Here is a 15357-nt window from a genome sequence, read left to right on the forward strand (position 1 = left end):
GCTCTGTGGGTGCAGGAATGGGACACTGGTGTCGTTCTGCTCAAGAGCCAGATGTCAAATTTGTTAATTAGGAACAATTTACATACCTGGCCCATCACCCAGTGTTCTTTTGGCCTGATCAATATGAATATTTTAGTTTATTTGTTGCATGAAACCACATTTCTTTAGGTTTCACGTCCTTGGAGTGTCTTGCACACCTTGTGCAGGCACCACATAAAGTTCAGCATCAGAGTTAGGGCTGTGTTGTGTTGCTCTTCCAGTTGGATTTAAATGAGATTCTGCTTAGAGTTCCCATAATGGAGCAGAGGGATCAGAGGACACAGAGCAGCTTTAAGGATTTGTCAACAGGAGAAAAATGGGAACATCAGACTCAGAGAAATCATTGGGTTTATTCAATATTTGTGTGCCCACTCTTTGGAATATGGGAGGATGATTTCCCCCCCAAGGAGAAGATTCTCTGGCCAGTGGTATAAAGGATCTCCTGACCACCATCCCTGTAATTCCTTGTTCCTTGGGGAGAAAGAGGGGAAATTTCAGCTCTCCCTTTTCCCTCTGGGGCAGAGGTGGGTTGGCCCAGAGATCTGAGCTACCCGTTTTGTCCACATCATCCAGCTGCTGGGCAAAGAGGGAACATCAGCAGGATCTCTTTTAGGTTTAAATTGGTTTCAGTCATGCTCTTCTTTTTTTTTCCTTGTTTTTAGGGGTTGATTTTTTAATTGGAAAGAAGGCAGTTGTTCAGACCTGGCAATGCTGTTGTAAACAGCTCAAAATCAAAATATTCTGCACGTTGCTCCAAGGCAAGATGTTGTCTTGGCATCTCAGTAATCTGACAGGTTTATAAAGGAATTCACTCAGCTCACCTGATCTTGACATCCCAGCCCGCTGTGGGCATGGGAACAGCTCAATGTCAGCTGCAGGGAGCACATCTGGCATGAAAATGAGCCGCAGCCCACAACCAAATCCCTCTGAGCTGGGTTTAACTGGAGGAAATCCGAGTGTCTGGAAAGAGGGTGTTCCCCTGGAGGGGAGGAAGCTCCAGCTCAGAGCCCCTTGCAGGGCCTGAAGGGGCTCCAGGAGAGCTGGAGAGGGACTGGGGACAAGGATGGAGGGACAGGACCCAGGGAATGGCTCCCACTGCCAGAGGGCAGGGATGACAGGGACATTGAATCCCATCCCATTCCATCCCTGTCACGGCAGGAACACCTCCCACTGTCCCAGGCTGCTCCAAGCCCTGTCCAGCCTGGCCTTGGACACTTCCAGGGATAGGACAGTCTGCCTGAGACTCAGGGGGATGTTTCAATTTCCCAGTGACTTGCCTAAAATACCAGTCCATCACCCCAGTTCATACTGGGATGCAGTTCCTAGCTGGGAGAGCTCAGAGATCCCACACCTTTCCCTGCTCTGGGGTGAGCTGAGCTGAGCCCTTGTTCCTGACTCAGATTCATGGGCTGTGTCCATCAGGGCAGAGGCAGATGGCTCCTCCTGGAGGGGAGGGCACAGTTTCTCCAGGATCAGTCATGATCCACTTTCCCCAGAAATCAGCCTGAGCAACTGGGTGTTACTGTTGGGTGTAAATTCTAATTGCAAAGGGGTTTGCTCCCGGTGAGTAATCCCAAAAGCAGCTTTTCCGTGGAAGTGCAGCGCTGGGACCTGCTGCATCTCCATCCTCTTGTTCCAATGGTGCTGCTTGTACCCTGTGTGGTGACCCTGCGTGGTTGTGTCTCTCCAGACCCCTTCAGCATGCACAGAGGGGAGAACCTGCCGGAGCTGTCCTTCCCCACGGACATGAAGAACGTGCCGCTGTTCCCGGGCCACGCCGACGCTGCCAGGGACATCCTTGGTGAGCTCCCCCTGGGCATCCCTCCCCAGCTGCCAGAGGGGCACTTTCCTCTCTTGTCTTTCATGTACTGAAAATAAGGGTTGATGCTGGAACCCAGGGATGCTGGCTGAAGGTTCATTTCCATGTACTGAAAATGAAGGTTGATGTTGGAACCCATTTCTACCTATCTTAGTAGAAAGGTGGAAATAAAATACATTCTAAGAGTTAATTGGACAAAATGGTTTTAAAAGACCTTGAACCTGTGTGTCTTGTGACTTTTGGTGCCTTCTCTTTGTACTCTAAGTCTGGCGTGTAGACAGCATGCTGAACTTTTGATAAGAGAAAAATAAACAACAACCTGAAGACCAAAAAAACCAAAAGTCCCATCACAGAACCTTTTAGGGGTCTCCCCATCAGGGGGATCCACAAGGCAGGTTTCTACACTTGTAAATTCACAAGGCTTTTTTTTTTCCCTGTTCTTGTTTTAATGGGTAGAACCCAGATGCTCAGGAGCTGTTTCTGCAAATTGCTCTTCAGGATTTCAACTCTTGGATTATTATATCAGTATTGGATTATTAAGGGATTACCAGCTGGAATTCATGGGGGCAGAAGCAGAAAGCCAAAGGAAATCCTTTGCCTGTGTTTACTCTCTTACATCTTGTCAGAAAGTTCTGTTAAATACAGAATTTATGGTGTGTGAAGCAGAACTAACATTTGATGCAGATTTATCTAGACTGCTGCTGAGCAGGGGAGTCAAAGTGTGGTAGGACTTGAAATTTAGGAGAGGATGATTAACAAAAGATTTTTTTATTTCCTTAGCTCCACATGGATCCATGATGGGACCTGAACAACCTTTCCTGGGATCCCTGTATTCCCCTGCAGAGGCTCTGGACCCATCAGCCTTCATTGGCCTCGAGTCAGGCACAGAATTCCTGCCAGGAAAAGCAGGTGAGAAGCAAATGTTTTCTCTGACTGGCTGGGTTTGGAGGGTTTGCAGCTGGGAAATCCCAGTTTACAAGTCCTAAAGAATCTTGGTGGGGAGTTGATACAAAAATTGAGTCAAGATTGGAAAGTTTCCTCTTGGCATGGACAGCTGTTGGGTCAGGGCAACGTTCTGGTGTGAGGCCCTGGGATGGAATTCCCAGAGAAGCTGTGGCTGCCCCCGGATCCCTGGCAGTGTCCAAGGCCAGGCTGGATGAGGCTTGCAGCAGCCTGGGACAGTGGGAGGTGTCCCTGCCCATGAGATGAGCTTTAAGGTCCCTTCCAGCCCAAACCATTCTGGGATCCTACATTAGGAGGTCACAGGGTGGTTGAGATTGGAACTTTTCCAACCCCCTGCTTAGGCTGGGCTACCCAGAGCCACTTGCCCAGGAGAACTGAGGAAAGAAGCTCCTCTTTTGGCTCCTGGGGTCAGTGCTGGGTGTAACTCTTGTCTGATGGGAGCTCTCACTCCCAGTAATCCTGGAAGAACAGGAGGTTCTGGTGCCTCTCATAGAGGGAATTGAAATTCCCTGAGGATGAACTCCAAACCCAGCAGAGTCAAGACCTTCCCCTGGGAAAGTCAAGGCCCTGTGGGGTCAGGGCTGGACTCAGTGTGTTTGTTTCCCACAGCCCCTGAAGAATACTGGATGGGAGCTCAGCAGGACATGAAGGGACCAGATACCTCTTTCTTTGTTGAGCCACCAGGTAAAAACCAGTTCTGAGCTGATCTGCAGGAAGTGTTGGCAGAGAGCTCCTGAGCAGCAGAACCAGCTCCTCTCCTTGTCTGCCTCCTCAAGGGACACCAGGCTGTGACAGAGCCACGTGGGAGCTGGCCAAGGACAGCACTGCTTCTGCTGCTCACATCAGTTTAGAATGGAAATGCATCTGAGGAGTGGGAATGCCTTTAAACTGAAAGAGGTTTAAAGCCCTGGCACAGGGTGCCCAGAGCAGCTGGGGCTGCCCCTGGATCCCTGGCAGTGCCCAAGGCCAGGCTGGACACGGGGGCTGGGAGCAGCCTGGGACAGTGGGAGGTGTCCCTGCCATGGCAGGGGTGGCACTGGAGGATCCTTAAGGTCCCTTCCCACCCAAACCTTCCTGGGATTTTACAATTACCTTTAAATTCTGCTCACAGATAAATCTTTGAAGCTCCACTGGGACATTATCCCATTGGGAATTTGTGTGTATTACAAAACTTGACAAAATAATGGGATCTTTATTTCGGTGAAGAAGCTGAGAACAGTTTCACCCTGGTGATGGGTAGGAAGTGTTTCTGGAGCTGGGGGTGGGACTGGGAGGGTTTGTAGCACAACCCTCCCCAGCTTTGCCACTTCTCCTGGGATTCGAGAGTTTTCCTGGGTGCTGCACAAATTATTTTCCTGAGAGTGGGCAACCAAAGCCGATTTTCTCTGAGCTGAGGGGGACTCCCTCCCCGGGGTGGCTGAGGCAGCACCTGGGGCTGTCCCCCACATCCCAGCAGCTCCATGATCCGAGGCCTTTCCAGCTGCTGATTCCAGCTGCTTCTGTTCCCAGTGCCCCCCGCAGCCACAGAAGCCATCAGGACGAGCCTGCCCGAGAGCCCCACGGCAGCAGCAGCCCCTGGAAACGTTCCTGCTGCAGCCTCAGCACTCCCAGGAGAGGCTGCAGCCACGGATGGACCAAAGGCTGCAGCTCCAGGTGAATTCCTGCAGCCTGGAGGGCGGGGCAGGGTGTGGGGGGGGAGCACATGGAATTGCCTCTCCTGAGGGAAACACACAAGGAGTGAGCAGATCTGCTGTGCCTGCAGGTGTGGGCACACCTGAGGGAGAAGCAGCAGACCTGCTCAGTTGTGTCCCAGTCCAGGAGCTGATTCCATGGTTCTTTGCTGTCTCCACATTTTAGCTCCAGGAAAATCCCAAGGCTGTGGTTGCAGCACAGAGTGAGGGAATGGTTTAGGGGGAAAAGCCCTCTGAGGTCATCAGGCCCAGCCCTTCCCCAGCACTGCCAAGGCCACCACTGCCCCACGGCCCCAGGTGCCAGATCTATTCACAAGGACCTTTATCCTGTCCTTTTAAAAGATTCTCTTTAAAAAAAAGAATCCCATTTTTACATATTTATACACAGACTCATAGTGCCAGTTGTCCAGTTTCCTAATACTTTATCCCACTCATTTCCATAATTCTCCAGGAATCATCCATACTACTTTTCATATCTATTTATTTACAGTCTTATTCGTGTGCAAAATCACAATCTTTACATTTTCTTTTAGAGAGGATCATGATATCACTTAAAAAACCCACAACAAAGTCAAACCCAAATGAGGGCTGGTGCATGATGGATCCTTTTGGTTTGGTTCACTAAAATATTTGTTTTATCTAAATGCATCCTTAAGTACCATTTCACAAGGGACTTTTTTGATTTTTCTATTTCTTTCTGACTTCAGTTTAAGTATCTGATTTAGATTTCATACATTTTCCACTGGTTGGGGAGGATATTTTTAGATGTGACTCAAAAAATCGGTAGAAATGTTGTTTTCTTGGTCATCAGCAATAGATGGGAGATGTTCGGGGCACTGAGCTGCAGGACACAGAGGGTGGGCAGACCTTGGGGCTGTCGAGATGAGGAGCTGCAGAAGAGAGATCCAGTGCTTCTGGCACTGATCATTTGGAAAAGCTTGCCTCTGGACAGCTGAAACATTAAACGAAATCTGACTGAAAAACCTCCTTCAAGGGGATTTTAGGCAAGTAGGAGCTTAAATGCAGAGGTTTGATTGTGTTGTGAAGTGACAAATGTTGGTTTGGAGCTACCAGCTCAGTGTTGGGAGATACTGTGTGAAAAATGAACGAGGCCAATTTGAAGGAATAGAGGGAATTTGGGACTCGTGGGAGGATTTTGTGTCAGGAGTGCCAGCACCACCCAAACCCCACCAGCAGCACAAACCATGTTTAGAATGAAGGTTGTGGCTTTGCAGTGTGTCAGGACTTTTCCTGCTCTTGGAAAACCCGCTGGGCTCACACAGGTGATTCCACATTTTCTGTGTCCTGCAGTAGAGTGTCCTGCAGCTTTCCCAGGGAGCTGTGGCTGCTGGTAGTGTCCCAGGCCAGGATGGAGCAACCTGGCATGGTGGGAGCTGTCCCTGCCAGGAGAAGGGAGTGGGACTGGAGCTGGGACATCTTTAAGGTGCCTTCCAGCTCCAGCCACGCTGGGTCTACAGGAGCCGCTGGCTGTGGTTCCTGGCTGGGCTCTGCTGGAATGTGCTCCGGGCAGAGGATCCAGCAGCTCTGGCCCCCTGCCAGCTGTGTGGCATCAGGGAGCTTTGGAACAGAAGCAATCCATCCCAGCTGCTGCTCCCAGGGCTGGGAGCAGATGGGAGCCCCACTGCAGCCAGGGGTGCACACAGGGCACGTGGGGCTGCAGCAGGAGAAGCTCTGGATGCATCCAGGAGTGGATAAGGACTGGAACAGCTGGGGTGAGCTGCTGGCAGGGGGAGGAGGTGGGGCTGAAAGCCGGGAGGAGACACAGGGAGTGAGCCCTGGGTGTTCCCCAGCCATAAACCAGCAGGTCAGGAGTTTCCATGGGCTTTTCCCTGACCTGTGGTGCCTGTGTTGTGCCAGGTGCAGCCTCCGTTCCCGCCGCCGACGCCGCGTCCCTTCCCGCAGAGGAGGCTGGGGCCGTCCCTGCTGGAGACACCAAACCTCCCCAAAGTCCTGCAGCAGCAGCCAACCCTTTCCAGGCCACGGATGGGGGCTTTTCTCCTGCACCCGAAGGCAGCCCTGCCAAAGGTGTCAATGACGTGTCCACCCCGGGGACAGAGCTCGGCTTCGCCCCGGCAGCAGATGCTGGATCCCACCATGGGGTGGATTTGGGGCTTGCTCCAGCAGCAGGTGTGGAGTCCCACCAGGCCATGGATTTGGGATTTGCCCCAGCAGCAGGTGCGGAGTCCCGCCAAGCCGTGGATTTTGGATTTTCCCCAGCGGCAGGTGGGGAGTCCCACCAGGCCATGGATTTGGGGTTTGCTCCAGCAGTAGGTGTGGAATCCCACCAGAACATGGATTTGGGGTTTGCTCCCGCAGCAGGTGTGGAATCCCACCATGCCATGGATTTGGGATTTGCCCCAGCAGCAGATGTGGAATCCCACCAGGCCATGGATTTGGGGTTTGCCCCAGCAGCAGATGTGGAACCTCACCATACCTTGGATTTGGGATTTGCTCCAGCAGCAGATAACAAAGCTCAGGATGTTATGGGATCTGAGTTTGGCCCAGCAGCAGATGCAGAGTTTGCCCCAGCAGCAGAAGTCAACCATCACCATGGCCTGGATTCTGGGTTTGCTCCTGCAGCTCCAGCCAAGCCTGTCCCTGCTGTGGATGGTGGGAGCGTGGCAGTGGAAGCTCAGCCTGGCCCTGCAGCTGCCCCCAGGACTGCTGTGTCTGGGGAGCTGCTGACATCTGAGGCTGCCCTTCAGCAGGACAAGTCTCCTGCAGGTGAGTGTGCCCGAATCCCAGAATCCCAGAATCCCAGTGGCAGGTAATTCAGGTTGGAAAAGGCCTCTGAGGTCACGGAGCCCAGCGTTGATTGGCTTTGGGTGAAGCACCTCGAGGAGAGCTCAGCTCTGCTCTCAGGATACACAGAAAATGCATCGTGGGGATTCTTCACTGACAAAACATAAAACTAGAGGATTTTAATGATTTCCAAATTTTCACTGGGCGTTCTTAGCAGTGCTGAGTGGTCTAAGGACAGCCATGGAGAGGTGCTGGCTCATCCCTGCTCTGTGTCACCACCACCCTCAGCTCTCCCTGAAATCTCCCAAACCCTGTAGGACACAGAGCTGACAAACAGCGCTTCTTGAAAACAATTTCTGAAGAGACTAAAAGGCTTGGTTGATAATTCTGGGACCTTTCCTTGGGATGACTGTAGGTGTTGAATGCTGGGAAGGGCGTGTTTGGTTTTCCATGTGCAGGTTTGCTGTGCTGTGTGGATTTCTCCTGGGACACCATCCCTCTGGAGAGAAAACTGCTCTCCAAAGTTGTATTTATTTTATATTTATATTACTAAAATGCAACAAATAGTCCTGGGCAGAGGCAGCATATGTGGATTGGTTGTGGATGGGATTGGAGTGAGATATTTTTTCTTATCTTCTAATACTCGTCAGTTTAATGATGAGGATAAATTTCAAGAGAGAAGTTTTAACCAAAAAAAAAAAAAACCCACTTGAATGTAGAGACTGAGAGGCCCAGGTGAGTGAATAAAAGAGGAAGTGCAAGACAATGCAGGAAGGTACAATGATCCTAAAAATCAGGTTTTGAAAGTGAGGAAACCCTTCAGTTCCTTGCAGAAGATAAAAAAATTAGCCGAGGGAGTGATTTTTATCTAATTTAATATGATCTGTATTTAAAAATAGGAATTTTTACTCTTTACATTCCATTTGCAGAAGCAACAGCAAAGGTGGAGGCGGAATCCAAAGTCCCAGAAGTTTGTGTGGATCACTCAGAGAAGATGAAGGACGGGAAACCTCCCCCGAGCCCCCGGGAGGAGGAAATTCCTGGGAAAACCAAGCAGCACCTGGAGGCAGCAGGTGGGAAACGCAGCCAGGGCACAGCTCTGCCCCACACAGGCCCTGCCTGCTGCCCCCAGCCAGGGCCAGGCTCCAGACTGGAATCCCAAGCAGGATTTCAGTGGCTGCTGACACGGGCCACATCCACAGGACTTGTCCTTTCCTTCCTCGGGCACAGTGCTTGTACCAATGCCTGTCACCGTTTTCCTTTCTGTTTGAAATTTAAATAAAATTAATTACAGGGAGAACTGCTCTCCCTTGTAATTATGCCTTGCAAATGAAAACTGGCTGTAATTATGCGGAGTGAGGAATGTTGTGGTGGCTGTGTGGATGTATTGTGAGGTATAGATGAATACAAGATGATCAGCATTAGCCAGGGTCTCCAGGCTGATAATGGAGTTCCTTCTGGATTTGAATTCCCAGTGGGAAGCTGGGATAGTCTGAATTGGGCTGATTACAAAGAGGAAAAAAACCCAAACAAACCCTCACCCTGTGCTTAAAAGCCCTGCAACGGTCCCTGCTTCGTGTTCTACCCCCACCTTGGCATGTGCCAAACATAAAAGTGCTGCTGAAATGGGATTGTGAGGGGATGAGCCAACCATGTCTCATAAACCTCATTCCTGTTGAACACAAAGTTAACCCCTTTGCAAGGGCTGGGGTTTAGCTGCAGGCTGCCTGTACTCCTGAGACATGAAGCTTTCTGTTCCTGTCTTTCATGTTCCAGCTGAAGCAACAGGAGCACTAGAAAATAGAGACCTTCCAGAAAAATCTGCTCCTGCTGAGGATGGTGAGACACAGAAGGAGGAGGCTGAGCACAACCACGTCCAACATGCAGAACCTCAGGAGGGGAAAACCCTGCAGGAGCCCACAGGTAGGATAGAAATCATAATATTAAAAATACTTCCATTTCCTCATGGAAACCTCCTCTGGGAACTCTTCACCTTCTGCTCCTGGCTGTGGGGCCACCTGGGCAAGCAGAAATGTCTTTGTGTGGCTCTCAGTGCTCCTGGTGCTGGGCTCACCCTTCCCCTCAGATCCCTGCCCTCTCCAAGACTCTTTTCCCTCCACATTCAAACTGAAAGCCCAAATCCAAGTGCTCTGAGTGCTTTATCGCAGAGCTCTCATCTCTCTGCCATCAGCACTGGCTTTTATTTTGGTGTTGCAAAGGACTGTTAATTCTCATGAGGATATTCCCAGGGAGGATCTCCTTCCCGGCCGAGCTGTGCAATTGCCGAAGGAAGACGTGATTTTCTCCTGCTCCACTGACCCAGCCTCCAGAGGAGCTGGTGCTGCTCACACTTGGTGTGGAGGAGGATTTGTGGGCCAGGGCTGAGTGACAAACAACTGCTGCTCTCCTCATGCCCTGAGGGATCCCCAGGGACACAGCAGGTGACCCTGGGACAGAGGCTCTGCCTCCCCCTGCTTCCTCCCTGGGTGCTGGGGAAGCTTGGCTCTCTTGCCCCCATCTCTCTTCCCATCTTCCCACTAAACTTCTGTTTTCCCACTCTGGAAGGATGCCAGCTAGAGATATAAAAAGGCTCTCTCTGATCTTGTCTTGCTGAGACAAAATGGATCCTTAATGCATTTTTAAAAAGCAATGGCATGTCCTTGCAAGAACTGGTGCTTTTTGGTGGGGTAAGAGCCTGTGTCAGACTTGTGTTTAAATAGCACTGGTGGATGGATTTGGGGCAGATCACACAGGCTGGGGTAATTACCTACCCCAGCCCTCCTGAGGTGGCTCTGGTGTGGTTCCAGTGCTGGGAAATCCTGCACATCTGCCTGTAGGGCCTGTTTGAGAGGGCTGCAGCCACACAGAGAATAGATTTATTATTTCTTTTATCAAGCAAATAGTGGCCTCGATGTTTGAGCAGGCTTCCTGTATTCCAGGTCTTCCCACTGCACAAGTCAGGCAAGCTCCCAAATCCAGGGACCGTGGGTTTGGCAGAGCAAAACCTGCCCCAGTGCCTCTCACAGATGTGCCAGAGGAGCATCCCGTAGGTCTCCCACAGCAGAAGAGTCCTGAGCCCAGAGCAGACCCCTGTTCCACAGTGGAGCTTGGCTGTGGTGCTGGAACATCCCCTCGCTTTAGGGTTCCTCACAAAAAGGCCACCAATGTCCCCACGGAGCCTGTGGAGAGCTGCAGAGATCCTCCCCAGGAAAACTGGGATTTGGAAGGTGCCGTGGTGAAGAAAAAGAAAAAGAAACCAAAACAAAGGAGAAACCAGCTGCCAAGAGGGATGGAGTTCTGGGATGAGAATGGAACCTCCAGAGGTGCCAGGAGTGCTGCCTTTGGGGTGGAGTGGCAGAACCCAGCCGCGTGTCCCGGAACACCCCCAGGAAGCAGAGCTCTGGATGTGCCACAGGGGGCTAAAACAACAGCTGGGGGTCATATCCTGGAGGAGCAAAACACCTTCCCAGTGCCAGCCCCAGGACAGCAGGGCCCCAGATGCGGTGTGCTGGATGCCAGACCCAGGGAGGAGATGGAAACAGAGGGAAGGAGAGGTGGCAGCTGCATGCTGGCATCTAAGGGCAAAAGCAAAGAGGCTCCCTCCGAGCAGGTGGGCAAGACTGAGGTGCAGGAATCTGCTGCAGCCAAGGGACCCACCAAGGCCACCGAGAGAGATTTCCCCAGTAAAAATGAGAAGAGGGAGGACAAGGAGTCAAAAGGTGCCGAGCTGAGGGTCAATCTGAGCACAGCAGAAACTCCCTTACAGACCAGCCCTTCGGAATTGCCCCTTTCCCATAAAAACAAGGAGCCCCAAACCCCGTCTCCGGGGCAGGAAGCACCCGGTGCCTCCGTCCATCAGCCTTCCCTGGAAACAGCAGCCAAGAAAAACTGGGGAAAAAGCAACGGGCTTGAAAGGGAATCCCTCGAACAGCCTCACCTGGAGGCTGCAGCCGTGGAGGACAAGCTCCCTACAGAGCCAAAGGCAGCTGGAGAAAGTCAAAGAGGGTCAGAGGGAGGACTGAGGAGCCCAGCAGACGCTCCTGGAGCTCCTCCTCCAGTTCCACCAAAAGCTGGGGAAGTTCCAGCTGGGCAGGGCAGAGGGGCCCAGGGTGCTCCCAAACATCCCAGCCCTGGCCAGGCAGGGGGCAGGGGGGTGGCAGCAGATCCCCCAGATCCAAACCAAGGGAAAGGAGTCCCTGCTTCGGAGCAGGCTGGGAAAGATCCCAGTCTGACACACGGGATGGACAGGCCCAAAAAAAAGCGCAGTGAAGGGAAAGGCAAAAGAATGAAAAGCTGCTCGGAGCAGATGATGCTCTCAGAGGATGGAGGCAAATTCACTGAAGGAGGGAGGACAGATGAGGCTGGAAAGGAAACAGTTTATCCTGAAAATGGCCAGGGTGTTCCTGCCAGAGGACACCCATCAGGCAGTGCTGCACTGGCCTGTCCTGCAGACAAGCCCAAAAAAAGAGGCAGCGATGGAAGGAGCAAAAAAGGAGAAAGGAGCTTTTTCCAGCAGCCTTTCCTTGAGAATAAGATGGACTCGGGGAGTTTTCCTGAGGGAGCTGATAAGGTGAAGGAGGGCAGTGATAAGGGCAGAGAGCAGGGCTGTGTCCCTGCCGGGGTCTTGCAGGAAAATGCAGCTAAAATGCAACGGCCAATTGAGCTGGGATTGGAGAAACCAAAAGAAAATGTTGGGAAAGGTACAACAGCTGATTTGGGAGGTGTAGACCAAGCTTTGCTGCTGGAGAAGAGCAGAGAGGGAGCCAAAAATCCTGCTCTGGCTGCCACCATCAGCCCCGCAGAACAGGTGGGTTTGGCTGGGAAAGGCAGGGAGGCTGGAGGTGCTGGGCTCAGCTCGGATGTGCCAGTGCTGGCAGAGAAACCCAGGAAGAGGAGCAGTGATGGGAGAAGGAAGCAGCCTGAGAAAAGCCCCTCTGGGCAGGCAGCTGTCCTGGGGGCTGGGGGGGAAGGCAGGCAGGAGCAGGTGGCTGGAGGCAGCGAGGAAATGAGCTTGGCTAAGGAGAAGGGGTCTGGTTTGCAAAGAGACAGGCTGGAGGAGGAGCTGGGGAAGCCCGAAATCCAGCGTGGCACTGGGAGCTTCTCTGAGCAGCCAAATCTTTCAGGCCATAAAACAGAGACTTCACAGCCAGAAATAAGGAAAGGAAACTTGGAAACTAAGGAAACTTGGCCTGTGAATAAAGGGAAGGAAGCAGGCAAATCCCAGCCTCTCCCAGAGCACAGGGCAGAGATGCACAGTCCCACCAGGGGACTGGGCATGGACAAGCCCAAGGGTAGAAGCAGAGATGGGAAAGGCAAAAAGGCTGAGCACAGTCCTGAGCTGCAGCCAGGTGTCATCCCTGTAGTGGGACATGTTCAACAAACTCAGTCTGAGACGGGCAAAGAGAATTCCAGGACTCCAGAGGTGCTGCTGGGTCACCTGCCTGATCCTGCCAAGGTACAGGCTCCTGCTTTGCCTCTGGAGCCAGGGAAGTCACACACAGGTGGTGAAGAGAAACACAGAAAGGGGGAGCCGGACCCACAGCAGCCCCTTCTGCTGGAGCATAGAACAGGAGCAGGGATGTTCCCTCCTGCTGGCCTGGAGATCAGGGACAAAGCTGAGGCAGGAGGTGTCAGTCCTTGCAGCAGGAACAAAAATCCTATTCCAGAGCATCCAGCAGTGTCAGATCCCAGCCTGGCCCCAGTCACTGAGAGATCTAAAAAGAGGGGCTATGATGGAAGCAGTAAAAAGGCTAAAAATGCCTCCAGGCAGCCTGTTCCTTGGGAGGCAGAACCAGACAGGAGTGAAGCACAGCCTGCTGTAGGATCTGGGCTGGAATGTGTGCTGGAAGACACAGATCTTGTAGATGAAAACAGAAACATTAAAAACTTTCCCACTGGCCCTCAAACACTTTGGAATAATAAAGGAAGTGACTTCAAATCCATGTCTCAGACCCCAGCAAGTGGCCCTGGTGATGGGGGTGATGCTCCCTGTGGCCTCCCAAAGCAGGGAGAGGGGGGTGCAGGGACTGGGGGCCTTCCTCCTCATCCTCCTCCTCCTCCTCTGGAAGCAGTGGCAGAGAAAAGCAGCAAAGAGCTTGGACCTGGTGCTAAGAAGGAGATGCAGACCCAGAAATCTCGTGAGCAGCCCAAAGAACCTGCAAAAGAGGTTTCCCAGAAAGATGGGAAGAGCAGAGAGGCTGGTTCCCAGGGTGGCCAGCCCGAGGACAAAAGTCACCTTTGTCCCGTGGCAAAGGTGGATGATGAAGAAATAAAACCCACTGATAGAAAGCACAACACTGCCAAGGCTCCCTCAGAGCTTCCTCACGAGGCAGCAGATCCAAAACACAGAGCAGCCTCTGGAGCTGCTGAGGGGACAGGGGGACCAGGGGCCACCGTGTCCTTTGCAGAGAAGGGCACAGGGAGGTCCCCAGCCCCTGCAGGGACACCTGGCAGCACAGGGAGGTCCCCAGCCCCTGCAGGGACACCTGGCAGCACAGGGAGGAGGTCCCCAGCCCCTGCAGGGACACCTGGCAGCACAGGGAGCTGTTCCCCAGCCCCTGCAGGGACACCTGGCAGCACAGGGAGCTGTTCCCCAGCCCCTGCAGGGACACCTGGCAGCACAGGGAGCTGTTCCCCAGCCCCTGCAGGGACACCTGGCAGCACAGGGAGCTGTTCCCCAGCCCCTGCAGGGACACCTGGCAGCACAGGGAGGGGGTCCCCAGCCCCTGCAGGGACACCTGGCAGCACAGGGAGCTGTTCCCCAGCCCCTGCAGGGACACCTGGCAGCACAGGGAGGTCCCCAGCCCCTGCAGGGACACCTGGCAGCACAGGGAGCTGTTCCCCAGCCCCTGCAGGGACACCTGGCAGCACAGGGAGGTCCCCAGCCCCTGCAGGGACACCTGGCAGCACAGGGAGCTGTTCCCCAGCCCCTGCAGGGACACCTGGCAGCACAGGGAGCTGTTCCCCAGCCCCTGCAGGGACACCTGGCAGCACAGGGAGCTGTTCCCCAGCCCCTGCAGGGACACCTGGCAGCACAGGGAGGTCCCCAGCCCCTGCAGGGACACCTGGCAGCACAGGGAGCTGTTCCCCAGCCCCTGCAGCCGTGTCCCAGGCTGTGCCAGGAGCTGGGAAGGACAGGAAGGCTGGAGGGGCTGAGCAGGGCAGGGACACGAGGAGTGAGCAGAGCTCACCCCAGCACCAGGGCACTGAGCCTGAGGCTGCTGGGACTGCTGCCCAAAGTACCCAAAACCAGCCCAAAGAGAACAAAAAAGGTCCCTGTCAGCCTGCAGAGGAGGGCCCTGCTCTCCTGGAGGATGATCCTCCCTGTGCTGGGGAGGTTCTCCTGAAGGACACTCCGGTGTCAAAGCCTGAGGTGGATAAACCTCAAGCCAAAACCAAAGCAAAGGAGTCTCAGGACACAAATAAAGAAAGAGAAACTCAAGATACCACTAGAGAAAAGGGATCTCAAGACATAGCCAAAGAGAATGAATCTCAAGAAGTAACTAAAGAAAAGGAATCTCAGGACACAGCTAAAGAAAAGCAATCTCAAGAAGCATCTAAAGAAAAGGAATCTCAGGACACAACTAAACAAAAGCAATCTCAAGAAGCATCTAAAGAAAAGGAATCTCAGGACACAACTAAAGAAAAGGAATCTCAGGACACAATTAAACAAAAGGAATCTCAAGAAATAACTAAAGAAAAAGAATCTCAAGACGCAGCCAAAGAAAAGGAATCTCAAGCCTCAGCTAAAGAGACAGAAGAAGAACATGAGCAGAAAGCAGTGAAAGAGGCAAAGAAAGAGAGAGCGAAGGCAGCAGAGCAGCTCAAGGGCTACATGAGACCCACCAAGGCCCGAGGGGTGCCAGCCCTGGTGGCCAGAGCCGTGCCCCGGCGGCCGGACAGAGGTGTGTGTGTGTGCCCAGGGCCTGCTGCGTGTCCTGCCCTGGCATGAGCCCCAGTGGGCATCCCGGCGTGGCATGAGGGGTGCTGCCTGCTCTCAGGGGCTGCTGGGGCTGCTTGCCTGGCTCCCAGTGCTCCTTCCCAAAGCGGGGTGCTGGCAGCTCGCTGCGAGTGCCAGAGCTC

At 53.1% G+C, this 15357-nt stretch overlaps 1 protein-coding gene across 3 annotated transcripts in view; it reads left to right on the top strand.

Moving 5' to 3' along the window:
* The window catches only part of MAP4 (microtubule associated protein 4), a 147476-nt gene that overhangs the window by 89427 nt on the left and 42692 nt on the right, over positions 1 to 15357 (top strand). For all 3 annotated transcript variants that reach the window (XM_068176517.1, XM_068176525.1, XM_068176531.1), the window contains 7 exons: positions 1730 to 1840; positions 2639 to 2767; positions 3431 to 3505; positions 4331 to 4474; positions 6391 to 7257; positions 8205 to 8348; positions 9052 to 9198. In XM_068176517.1, the coding sequence (XP_068032618.1) occupies positions 1730 to 1840; positions 2639 to 2767; positions 3431 to 3505; positions 4331 to 4474; positions 6391 to 7257; positions 8205 to 8348; positions 9052 to 9198 (1617 nt within the window). The remainder of the gene's footprint in view (positions 1 to 1729; positions 1841 to 2638; positions 2768 to 3430; positions 3506 to 4330; positions 4475 to 6390; positions 7258 to 8204; positions 8349 to 9051; positions 9199 to 15357) is intronic.

The sequence above is a fragment of the Anomalospiza imberbis genome, chromosome 1, assembly GCF_031753505.1.
Source record: "Anomalospiza imberbis isolate Cuckoo-Finch-1a 21T00152 chromosome 1, ASM3175350v1, whole genome shotgun sequence".
Lineage (NCBI taxonomy): Eukaryota > Metazoa > Chordata > Aves > Passeriformes > Viduidae > Anomalospiza > Anomalospiza imberbis.